At 40.8% G+C, this 13,115-nt stretch overlaps 1 protein-coding gene across 3 annotated transcripts in view; it reads right to left on the bottom strand.

Annotated features, from left to right (window-relative positions):
* Nucleotides 1-13,115, bottom strand: part of MTUS1 (microtubule associated scaffold protein 1) — a 184,439-nt gene that overhangs the window by 70,642 nt on the left and 100,682 nt on the right. For all 3 annotated transcript variants that reach the window (XM_040243143.1, XM_040243144.1, XM_040243145.1), the window contains 2 exons: nucleotides 9,475-9,609; nucleotides 6,966-7,004 (listed from right to left, as the gene is read on the bottom strand). In XM_040243143.1, coding sequence (XP_040099077.1) covers nucleotides 6,966-7,004; nucleotides 9,475-9,609 — 174 coding nt within the window. The remainder of the gene's footprint in view (nucleotides 1-6,965; nucleotides 7,005-9,474; nucleotides 9,610-13,115) is intronic.

The following is a 13,115-nucleotide window of genomic DNA, read 5'->3' as shown; positions in this document are numbered from 1 at the left end:
TTAGTAATCCTTTCTTTCATAGTAACATTCATGGAAAAGTCTTTTCTGTAAAGTCTGTACTTTTCATGCTTGCATTCTGATGTTTGTTTAAAACTTGAGTCTGGAATATATTTGTGTGGTGTGTGAATTAAGAATCTAGCTCCTGATAAACAGATGGTCCTTGTTCCAACAATCCATGCTTTCCCTGATTTGAATACCAAATTTCACACGTTGCTCAAACACCATCTGCCTTTTAAGTGGGAGAGGACAGTTACAATCATAAAACCACAGAGAAGGACAGCCTCACCCCTACTCTCAGTGAAAGAAACACTGGCCACGCTGATGTCACCTTATTGGAGGAGATGTGCGGTTCTCAACTGTCTCTGTACACTTGCAAGAGGGGGTACAGAGAGCAACCCGATCCTCCTGAGCTGGATTTAGTGAGGGGGGAGGTGGAAGGAGCATGCATTTTCTACTTCCCAGTGCAGACTCCACGGCACCTGAAAGTGATGATCTTGTGTAAAATAATCAGAGAGCAGGATAAATACAACTCTTGTGCTCTGGCATCCCTAACAGCTTTAATGTGGGGTAGAACCACATAATAATAGTACCTGGTATGTGTGGCATCATCCTTATAAACAGCAAACCAAGGTTTATTTAGAGTCAGAGTTGGTGAGAATCTTGCAGCATCATCATCTTTAAATAAATGACAACAGCTAGACCCCACGAGGGTGATTCTTGACTTTCAGTGGTTTTCCCTGCTTGCTTAAGGGATTTAAAATAATTCATTCTCCTGGAAAAGAGCTCTAATAGTAAGCCACTAGAATCATAAGAACAATGAAAAGGATTATCCTCGTCACTGTCTCCTAGCAGCTACCCTTTGAGAGCTTTTTATATAACAACTCTACATAAAATACTTCCATACTGGGAAGTCCTCTTGAAATATGCTCGTGTCCCCACATGAGAAATCTGAGCCTTTGGAGAGGCTTAGCAATGAACCCAAGATCAGGACACCAGGGGAATGCGGCAATCCCAACAGTCAATGCCGGCCAAGTTCATTTTCTTTCTGCTCCTCTTCCTTTGCCCACGAGGTGATGGAACTGTCTTTTATGTAACTGATGAAAGGTTGAAACTAAAACAGTGACACAAAATGATCAACTACTAAACTAGTCAAATTAAAAAAAATAAAAATGGTGAAGCCGGTACTCTTTTATGTTGTCAGTCATGCTATAAAAGGATATGAAGCTTTTGGAAAGCAATTTGCTGGGTGACGTGGTGACAAATATGCATATGTTTTGATTTGTTTATACTACTTACAAGAATCTATCCCAGGGGACTTCCCTGGTGGCCCAGTGGTTGAGAATCTGCCTACCAATGAGTGGGACACGGGTTCAATCCCTGGTCCAGGAACTAAGATCCCACATTCCACAGGGCAATCTCGCATGTCACAACCATTGAGGCTGTGCTCTCTAGAGCTCGTCATCTGCAACGAGAAGCCACTGCAGCAAGAAACCCGTACACCACAACCAGAGAGCAGCCCCGCTCACCGCAACTAAAGAAAGCCCAAGTGCAGCAATGAACACCCAGCACAGCCAATATACTAATTAATGAAAGAAAAGAATCTATCACAAAAACTCCCCTAAACTTTGAAGGTATTCGTTGTAGAGATGTTCATCACAGGATCATTTGTGAATGTGCTATAGAAGTACTGCAAATATTCAAGAGTAGTAGTTAAATGCTGCTGCATATGTTAAATGTAATAGTCATTATAAGTGATTTCTTGTGTTAGGTGACAGCAGGATATAACGTTATCTACATTTTATTTCAAATCACAAATTTAAAATTACTAAAGGGTGATTTCTAAACATTTTAGAACTTAGCAAACTGCTATAATTAAGTCAAGTGATTACTGTACACAAATGAAAAGATATGAAGTTGCTCCGTTTTAATCTCCACCACAGTTTGTTGCTTTAAAAAAAGAAAACTATCTGAGAGCCATAAGATTTAATGCTCAGAGGAGCATGTCTGTATGTGGAGGCAATGTCTTCTGTACAGTCTAAATGATGACATTGCAAGCAGAATAGAAAGATGACGTGCTTTGCCATCACAGGCTTAAAGAGCAGGGAGAAGCCTTCGTGATCAATCATTTCAATTATACAGAAAAGAAAACTAGTATTAAGAGGATACATGATCCACCCAAAAAGTCACTGCTGTTTGGACACTACTCCTGAGTATCTGGGCTTCCCTGGTGGCTTAGATGGTAAAGAATCTGCCTGCAATGCGGGAGACCTGCGTTTGATTCCTGGGTTGGGAAGATCCTCTGGAGAAAGGAAAGCTACCCACTCCAGTATTCCTGCCTGGAGAATTCCACGGACAGAGGAGCCTGGCGGGCTACAGTCCATGGGGTTGCAAAGAGTCAGACATGAATGAGCAACTAACACTTCACTTTCTCAGTTTCTAAGCTGCTCTTCCAAAAGCCAACACACTGCCTTTTCCTGAGCAGGCTCACCATAATACTCAGTCAGTTTTAAATAATGATAATCACTAACCATCAACAGAGAAGCCTGGAAAAGTCAAGTTTATGACTTTTGGAAAATATGTGTTCATACTCAAAATCTAGATTAAATCACAGTGCTGACCCCTTAAAATATAGCTTCTCCCACTGCAATTATTAGAGCAGGGTTAACTGAAGGCAGGCATTCTCAAACTCTGTCCTATGCCCTATTTCTCTGGAGAAGGAAATGGCAACCCACTCCAGTGTTCTTGCCTAGAGAATGCCAGGGACGGGGGAGCCTGGTGGGCTGCCGTCTACGGGGTCGCACAGAGTCGGACACGACTGAAGCGACTTAGCAGCAGCAGCAGCATGCCCTGTTTCTAATCCGTGGTTTAGAGGCTTTGCCAGACAAAACCACAGTGTGATTTATACTGTCTATTTCTTTTCTCAGTCAGTTGTTAATTTGCCATTGTGATAAACTTTCCTATCAAGGGTCACTGTTACATTAAGTGTCAGTGATAGGCTTTGGAAACAAGACATCACAGTAGTCCCACAATGTGACAAGGGAAAATGCCTAACGCTAATAGTTTTTCTGCATGTAGAAAGGAGATATATATTGGAGGTTTTTTTAAAATTATTGCTATGCCTATGAAAACAAATATCCTTTACAATACTTTATATTTTTATTGATTTTTGTTGTGCTGGGTCTTCGTTACCGTGAGGGCTCTTCTCTAGCTGTGGGGGGCAGGGGCTACTCTAGTTGTGCGTGGGCTTTTCACTGCAGTGGCTTCTCTTGTGGGGGCCACAGGCAATAGAGTGTGTGGGCTTCAGTACTGGTGGTACACGAGCTCAGCAGTTGCAGTTCCCAGAGCACAGGCTCAACAGTTGTGGCACACAGGTTTAGTTGCTCCGTGGCATGTGGAATCTTTCCTACCAAAAGCTCGAACCTGTGTCTCCTGCACTGACAGGCAGATTCTGTTCCACTGAGCCACCAGGGACGCCTTACAATACTTTATGTAATCACTGACTTGAGACGTAAATTAAGACTGCCTTTCCAAGCTGCACAGAGCAGGCATATTAGACTTGTTTAACTAGTTCCTTCACTGTGACCAGTATCAATAGCAGCTCCCAAAGCACAGAGATTTCACACAACAAATACTCCCCAAAGGAACTGCAAAACTTGTATTTTGAAAACTACCAAAAAGTTGTTGAAAGAAACAAAAGGAGACCTAACTAAAAGGGGAGGCCACCCCATATTCATGAAGCAAAATACTGAATATTGTAAAGCTGGCCAAAGCTCCAGAAATGCATCTGCAGATTCAGGGCAATCTCTATCAAAATCCTAACCAACTTCTTTACTGAAATTGACAAGCTGACACCACTGTTCACATGGAAATTCAAGAGACTCAGAACAGTCAAAATAATCTTGAAAAAAGGACAAGTTGAAGGATGTGCACTTTCTGATTCCAGAACTCATCACACCACAGTAAGCAAGACAACGTGGTACTGACGAGGATCAGCACGCAGATCCATGTGCGACCCCACGGACTGTAGCCCGCCAGGCTCCTCCGTCCACGGGATTCTCCAGGCAAGAATACTGGAGCGGGTTGCCATGCCCTCCTCCAAGGGATCTTCCCAACCCAGGGATTGAAACTGGGTCTCCAGCATTGCAGGCAGGTTCTTTACCATCTGGGTCACCAGGGAAGCCTACAAGATAGCTTAGAGAGCCCAGAAAGGAATCCTCATGTTCACAGCCAACTGTTTTCAACAAAGGTGCCACGATAGTTCAGTGGAGGAAAGAGCAGTGTTTTCCACAAATGGTACTGGGACAGCTGGAAATCTACATACAAAAGAATTAAGTTGGATCCCCCTACTTCATATCATATACAGAAATTAGCTCAAAAATGCATCAAAATATAAGAGCTGAAAGTGTAAAACGCTCAGAAGAACACATGGGTATAGGTCTTCATGACCTTGTACAAGCAATGGCTTCTTAGACATAATACCAAATGATAAGCAACATAAGAAGAAAAATAGATAAACTGGGTCTCATGAAAATTAAAAATGTGCCTCAAAGGGTGTTATCAAGAAAATGAAAAGACAGGGACATACTGGTGGTACATTGGGTAAGACTCCATAATCCCAACACAGGGTCCAGGTTTAATTCCTAGACAGAGAACTAGTTCCCACACATCATAACTAAGTCCTGGCACAGTCAAATAAATATTAAGAAAGAAAGAAAGAAAATGAAAACACAACCTACAGAATGGGAGAAAATTATTTGCAAATCATCTATGTGATAAGAGCCTAATATTCAGAATATACAAAGAACTCGTACACCTCAATAATAATAATACAAATAATTTTAAAATGGGCAAAGATTTGAATAAATGTTTCCCCAAAGAAGATACATGAATGGCTCATAAGCTTCTGAAAGATGCTCAACATCTGAGTAGCCATCAGGGAAATGCAAATTGAAACCACAATGAAATACCAGTTCATACCCACTAGAACAGGGCTTCCCTGGTATCTCAGATGGTAAAGAATCTGCCTGCAATGCAGGAGACCCGGGTTCAACCCCTGGATCGGGAAGATCCCCTGGATCGGGAAGATCCCCTGGAGGAGGAAATGGCAACGCACTTCAGTATTCTTATCTGGAGAATCCCAGGACAGGATCCTAGTGGGCTACAGTCCTTGAGGTCGCAAATGGTCGGATACAACTGAGCAACTAACACTAGATCTAGACTAGACCCACTCGCTATAATAAAAATTTTTAAAAAAAGCAGACAAAAACAAGTGTTCACATGACTGTATGTAAAAGAGATAACTTATTCCTACTGTGTAGCACAGGGAACCCTACTCAATACTGGTTAATCACCTGTATGGCAACAGAACCAAAGACAGAGTGGATATATGTATAACTGAATCACTTTGCTGTACAGCAGAAACTAACACAGCATTGTGAGTCAACTGTAGTCTGATAAAAATGAGTTAAAGACAAACAAAAGCAAGTGTTGACAAAGATGTGGGAAAGCGCATGGACATGTAGAACAGTGCAGCCACTTTGGAAGACACTTGGGAAGTTTCCCAGTTAAACCCAGAATTATCACCTAGCTTTCAGATAAATGTTATCTGACTTAACATGTAGTCATCCTGTAGCGTGCTGGGCTTCCCTGGTGGCTCAGGTGGTAAAGAATCCACCTGCAATATTTTATCTTCTAAATACTAGGATGTGCTGGAAATTTACAATGAAAGAAAATAAAAATCTCATTGTGTGCAGAAAAGTTTCCTTTGGCCTTTAAAAATTAGTTTGGTAAGCATGTATGTTCAAACTCGGGCTCTTGGAACCCTTTAGAATTTAAACTGCTCTGCATGGCTGGGTCCTCTCTAGCTCTATAGTAAGTGAGAGCCTGTAACAAGTAAGCCTGTAACTTGTCTGCCTGATTAAGCTGAGGAAACCAAGTACACCTCAGGAGCATCAAGTTATTCCATATGTAAGGTTATCCATCCCGTTTTCTTTAATATACTACCTGTATACAGGGGGTTGGGGCTGAGTGGTGTCCACAAATTTATACCTCCTATTCAGGCTTTCCTCACTACATCAGAGCCTTTAACTAGGAACCAGCAATGCTCCTTCCTAAAATTTATTGCAATTGTGATTGTATATTTATTTGCACAATCCTTCAACTTTCCTGGAACCTTCCTGAAGACAAAGCCCTTACTCATTTGGGGCTCATCTTTATATCCTTAGCTCCCAGTGCTATCATGAAGCATGCTAATCTGTAGTCAGTGTGTCATAGTAATACCCTTCTGCCTCTGCCGTTTCATTTGCTGTTGTAATCCTCAATGGACTCAGAAGCCATAAAACTGTCTTATAACCGCATATTAAGAACGAGAATTTAAGTAGTGGATAGGGACCTAACCAGCTATAGATAAAACATAGAAACTGTAGTGAGTACAGTTTCTAAAATCTTCTCTGGCTTCAAGAGACCAAGTTTTTTTAAGTCCCAGTTGATGTTCAAAGGTTCAGAGACAGCCTTAGAGATAGGTGTTAATTTTTTTCCATAGAAGTGTGAAAAGGAAAAGAAAAATGTTAAGTGCTTGCTACTACTAAACCTGATCACAAGATTATTTAACCATTAAAGACTATCCATTTTACAATTTTACCAATTTCTTAGAAAAAGTATATTCTCCATATCTCCACATGTTGAATAATAAATATGCTCCACATTTGAAAAAAAAAACATTACTTAAAAAAGCAAATTATCTGTGATTAATAAAACATCCTTCTGCATCAGAAGGCTTAGCAACCATGTTCACCAAGTTTTAACCCTGTGCCAGCCAATGTCACAAGCAGTTATGTTTATGCCACAAAAGAAAGTATATTTATAAGCAGCTAGTGAAAAATCACTGTGAATACACTTAAATACTTGATAATGCAACTTTACAAAATGATTCTTTTCCTCTATCTGTATTTAAAGTGGTCACTTACCTGTATTCAAGGCTGTAAATAGACTTTTTCTTGAAGGATCTAAAATATAAGAGAAATATTTGTAAGATACACATTTTACAGGAAATATCACACAATGAACCATTTTACAAATAAAGTTCCCCCTCTCAAGTATAAAAAGACATTCCAAATAAGATCAAAATGGTAGTTTAATGGTTTAATGGTGATGTTATTCATTGTCACCAATTAAATATGTTAGGACAAACCACAGTTTTTTTTCAATTCAACTGCTGAAACTCAAATTCAACAGTACTGAATTTACACATGTCTTACACACTTTACGCTATTCCACCACTTACAGAGCAGGAAAAGGGCCAGACGTTATGAAAGAAAGGGTGTGATTTCTAAAACTGCTAAGTATTAAATATAGCTGTATTGCTATTCAGCTATGAAGGAAAAAATATATATACGCTCTTCCTTCAAATGGATATAAAATTGTAAGCAGGGGAATTCTTTCACAATGTATATATGCATTAAATCAAATTTATTATAATTTTCATTGTCAATTATACACCCATAAAGCTGAAAAACAAATACAACCAGGAGTGGTGACAGGCACAGAGCTACCAAAGAGAGTCACAAGGAGATTATGACCACGTTTTCCTGACACGATAGAGTCGTTTCTAGGGCAAAGCACCAGCAGATCAGTCAGAACAGTTACCACATTCTATCCGTGGAATTTTAGAGAGACAATAATCTCTTAAAATATGTGGCCGTTGTAAATGGAAAGCATTGATTTCCACTCAAGTAAAACCTCTGTGATACAAAAGCTCATAAATTCAATAAAAGGGCATTTTAGAATACTGAGGTTCTCTGTTCTGTAAAGGTATCCAAGGAATCAAGCTATTCTAACTCTGCGAGTGACCTTAGTCTCAAAGTTAGATGTTTTCTTTCCAGGTACCAGTATATGTGCAGATCACAGGGCTTTATCATCCATCAATAAAAACCACATATTTCGTAAACTGATGTCATCCCAACAAGGGGTCATTTGATGCCTCAGAAGTTTATTTAAGACCTTGGACAGATGAGAACCTGTTGGCACTTGGAAGAATCTCTCTGCCAGTATCTGTATCTATTTTCTCTTGAATTCGATAGGAAAAAAAAGTGTTGGTAAATACGAATAGGTAATCAGCCTCAAGTTACCACAGGAACCTTCACATACATACATCTCTCTCTCTCTCTCTCTCACACACACACACACACACACACACACACACACGTTGAGAAGGACGCAGAGCAACAGACACACTGCTTTGAGAGACTAACACCTTTCTGGAATGTTATTTAATGACATAATAACAAGTTCCCAAAGATTCATACAGTTTAACTCAGTGATCCCTCTTGTAAGGAAACCTCATGGATGTAACTAGAATCTGAAGCAATGAGCAATGTTCACCTTCAGAGATGTTCATCCCAGTATAAGGTGCCACAGTGAAAGTCAGAAATTGTGTTCAGGAACCACAGAAGTAGAAAACAGGAGACAATTTCATAGTCATTTAAAATGAAGATGCTCTCATGACATACTACTAAATTAATAAAAACCAGCATCGCACAGAGAGTGTACATACTATGCTCTGAGTTTTCTTGAAACAAAAGGAAAATGATTTGCAAAAGAAATGAACAGGAGGAAATGGAGCAGTTATTCGTGGTTGATGGGATGAAGGAGAACTGTGTAACTTTCTGCGTTTTTTAGTCTAATATAAATATGCCTCACATATGACAGCTCAAGCTTCTCATTCACAATTATTCTTTCAGCTAAACAATCTTTCAGTTCACTGAATAACAACTGTTAATGTGCTTCAACTCCACTGTGATAAACCTGCAAGAGAACATTCCATATAAGCAGTGGTCGCCTAGCCTTTCTGGCACCAGCAACTGGTTTCATGGAAGACAATTTTTCCATAGACCTGGGGGCAGGGGGGCGGGTGTTGTGGGGTGGAGAGATAGTTTTGGGATGACTCAAGTGCATTACTTTTATTGTTACTTTATCTCTATTATTACTGCATCAGCTCCACCTCAGATCATCAGGCATTAGATTCCAGAGGCTGGGGACCCCAGAAGTATATACCACTTATGTTGTAAACCTGAAGATTAACCTTCATAGCTGCAGCAATTACAAAGTGGGTGATTCAGAGAAGAGATAAAGAAAGGGGTGGGTTGGGGGGGGTGAGGATAACATGGTTGGATCCAAAGTATAAAGTAAACCATGAATTTCTATGCCATTACTATAGATCGCCACTTTCACATAATTTAACTCTGGAAGTTTTATTTCTTATCACCTTATAGCTTTGCTCTATCTGCTGATTTCTGTGTATCAAGTTTTAGCTACAGAACCAGCAGACTCTCAGAACAAGAAGAGCTCCCTCAGTGTAAAATCTGTTATGGCTTTATTTCTCAGACTTTCTGTAAATAAAAGTCTGATGTACCATGAAGCTGTCAACATTTTAACCTCCTACAAGCCAAGGATTTGAAAAGCCTCGTCTTCCCATACCTTTTGGAGGAGTTTTCAGAAAGTGCGCGTGACCTCTGGGTACAAAGGGCTTCAAATATAAGGATGCTGAGGAGCCATTCTGAAATGCTGGTTTTGGAGGTTTTTCCTCATATTTGATGACAGCAGCATTACCAGCTAGAATAGAACAGAAAAGTGCGTTTCAGTTTACTGATAACCACAGTATGAATCTTCCATGACCTATCTGTCCCCCTTGAATTTGCAGGTGCTCACTAAGCACGTACACCACCTGCCAGTCGTTACTGGATGGTGGGGATAAAAAGACAGACAGCAGGTAGTTCTGTTCGCCGGGATGATCATAGCCAGGGTGATCACACATCCTGGTACAGCCCAAGTTCATGCCTCAGGTCCAGGGCAGCTGTCATCCCACATGAAACCTGGGAGGTGTTTTGGTATCCTCGGGGGTTCTGGAACCCATCCCCTGTGGTACCGAGGGGTGAGTATTATCCACAAGCTCAGCTGTAGCTGTGAAGATGAAATCAGGTTCTGACCCTTCTCCGCTGCAGCAAGAAGCTAAGACTCCAACATGTGCCCTAGAACAAAGGTGCCTAAGCCTCAGAGTTGAAACAGAAAATGGAATTTCACCTAAATAATAAAAGCATCTCTTGTATTCCGCACAAACCTTTCTTCTCTCACTCACACAGGAATTAACTCGGGGTCGGGGGCAGAGGGACGTTTCCAGGCACTAAAGGAACTGAATAAAGGACTTTTGGAGCAAATTTGAGACTAGCCACCTGTGCTTAGACTGTGCTGTAATTCTGAGTCCATGACAGTTAACTAGCAAAAGGGGGGCTCCCGCAGAAGCAGGCCTACACCATTTCCCAGGAAGAGGTCTGAGTGAAGGTGACCAAATCTGCTATCTTGCTAGTCTTTGATTTTGCTTCTCTGTCTTCACTGGAACCCTAAAGGCAATCTTGGCATTATCAAAAGACAATGACATTTGGAAATAAAAACACACCTTTAAAAAATTAATGATTTATAACTCGTTGATTTTCTACCAGAATGAAAATCTGAAACCACGGAGTAACCTCTAGACAAAGCCTTCAATAGATGCCTTGCTTACTTGTATTTCTTCTTTGGCACAGTAATGACCGGAGCCCTGGGCAATGAAAAACTAAGTATCTTTCAGTTACATGAGACAACTGTGTAGATGGTATGTTTATGTAGGTTCTCCATCAACGAGAAATTTCCCTTCACATTTATATCTTCCCACTGGATTGAAAAAAATAACCCAAATCTTCTATTGTATCCTTAAGGTTTATAAGGAGCAGGGAAAGAGGCAAGCAAAACGAAGGAGCAGGGTCTATTTCCTGTGCTCTGAATTCAAAATAAGAATGCATTTTCAAACCGCATTTTTGGTAAGGGTGCACTGGGCCCGTAATGAGGCCCCATGAAACAGTGTTCCCGGCTCTGGTACTGTTGAGGGGACTATGGGAACTTTAGGAACATAACCAGCACCCCCATCATTACTGCACTGTTTCTGGCTGAGCATTATCTACATTTTAGAATCAAAGTGTCCAAAACAATAGTATCGGCATGTAAAGATAACACAGAAAGCTGTTTCAGAGACTTGCCTGGGTGGCTCAGTGGTAAAAATCCACTCCAAGGCAGGAGTCACTGGTTCAATCCCTGATCCAGGAAGATCCCACATGCTGCAGAGCATCTAAGTCTGCGCGTCACCCCTCCGGAGCCTGTGCTCCGGAGCCTGACGCCCATGCGCCCGAAGCCTGTGCTCCTAACAAGAGAAGCCACTTCTCTGAGAAGCCTCTGAGGCCAAAACCAAACAGTAGACCCCACTCACCCCAACCAGGGAAAGCCCCTATGGTGACGAAGACCCAGTGCAGCCAAAAATAACACATAAAATTACCTATATCAAAAAGGCTGTTGCCAATTTTAATAAGTAGTAATAAAAACAGAGAGAAGAGCAGCAGCAGTGACCTGATTAAGAGCGGGAGGGCATCAGTATGTCCTTATCATTCTGACATTCTCCTTTTAGTTCTCCAGAACTGAATAATCTTTGAAAAAAGTCCACTGTCTAGGAGCTCGGCTCCTACAAGGAATTTTAACAGCACTGCCTAGCTCTTGCTGAGAGGTTACCATGTTATACCTAATGCTCAAGAGTGTAAACATAGCACTTTGCCCTTTTCTCTCCACGTCTCAGGAAGGGGAAGAAAAATCAAAAGAAAAATACTTAGAAAGTTTTATAGTTTTTTCAATTCGCATAAAAGTTAACCTTTTTATCTATCTCCCCTTGGTAACCATACAAACCACTGGCATATTTATGTCACCATATACTTACTGGGCTGGAGGTTTGATCATTCACAACCTGGTTTCCAGGCTTAATTTCCCCCTCTGCCAACCCAGACTGGACTTTTTAATCATTTGTTTCAAAATAATTTTCAACACCCAATTCTAACCATCCAATTCCATTCGAATTATTAATGCTTTCAATCACAAAGGTCTTTATCACCCATCTTGATCCCTTTCTTCACTTCACACTTCTGCAAAGGCATGAGATGTCAACCCTATTTACTAATATTTATAAATTTGAAGACAGAAACTTTTCCATAGGCTAATCTGTTCAGCTCTACAACAATCCTGAAGGATGTCACACTTGAACCTGGTGAAGACTTGCCATCACTCTGCCCTGATCAACGTCAAGTCCCCCCTACAGGGAGCCATCTGTTTGTTCTTCCTGTGCCCAGGTAACGCTTAATACCAGGCCAAATCTACAGTCTTCCCTCCCGCTGACAAGTTTCTGTCAACTTCCTATCCTTTCCAATTCCCTTCTTCCCTAGAACGTGGAGACTTGAGAAGCTGACAGGGAGCTAACATAAATGTTAAACACTGAAGATAGGACTACTACAAAATTCAACATAACTTTTTAAAGAACCGATGGGAAGTGACTTCATAGTCTTAAAGAAACAGAACCAAAGTGTCATAGAGCATGTCTTTTAGAATTTCCTATAAAATGGATATTGAGTTTCAATCAACATTTCCACCTATACTAAATCAAAATCTAGGAAGGGAAGTGAATGATGTTATTGGTAACAACCGTATATTACAACAATCTGGATCCGAGTCTGCCTTTTCTTGACACATTTTGAAAACTATATTCAGCAGCAAATAAGTTGCCTATTCAGATTTTGAAAAATTGAATTTAACTTACAGACCTATTATAAATTCATATGATTGTAAATCCACATGTTTTATTTCTAACCTTTGAACATAAAGACCTTCGGTTTCCAAAGGACTCAGTAAAAGGATTTGTCACGAAAGCAAAAGACTTTTCTCATGAGGGACAATATTCCCGACTCGGTCAGGCGCAGAACAGGAGGCACTGGGGGTCAGCTGTCTCACTGGAGGCTGGAGGCTCAGTCCTGCCGGCATGCGATCACATCAGTGCTAACACGCGAGGGTCAACATTCCACATGACAAGGATAAAAATGAGCGTGACTTGGGGTACACACACACACACACTTCCATTTATATGTAACACACACACACATACACACACATGCACACACTCACAGACACACACACACTTCCATTTTTATGTGACATAAACACACACACATACACATATGCACACACTCACAGACACACACATACACTTCCATTTA

Source organism: Oryx dammah, unplaced genomic scaffold (assembly GCF_014754425.2).
Source record: "Oryx dammah isolate SB20612 unplaced genomic scaffold, SCBI_Odam_1.1 HiC_scaffold_7, whole genome shotgun sequence".
Lineage (NCBI taxonomy): Eukaryota > Metazoa > Chordata > Mammalia > Artiodactyla > Bovidae > Oryx > Oryx dammah.
This window is presented reverse-complemented; position numbering and strand designations above follow the sequence as displayed.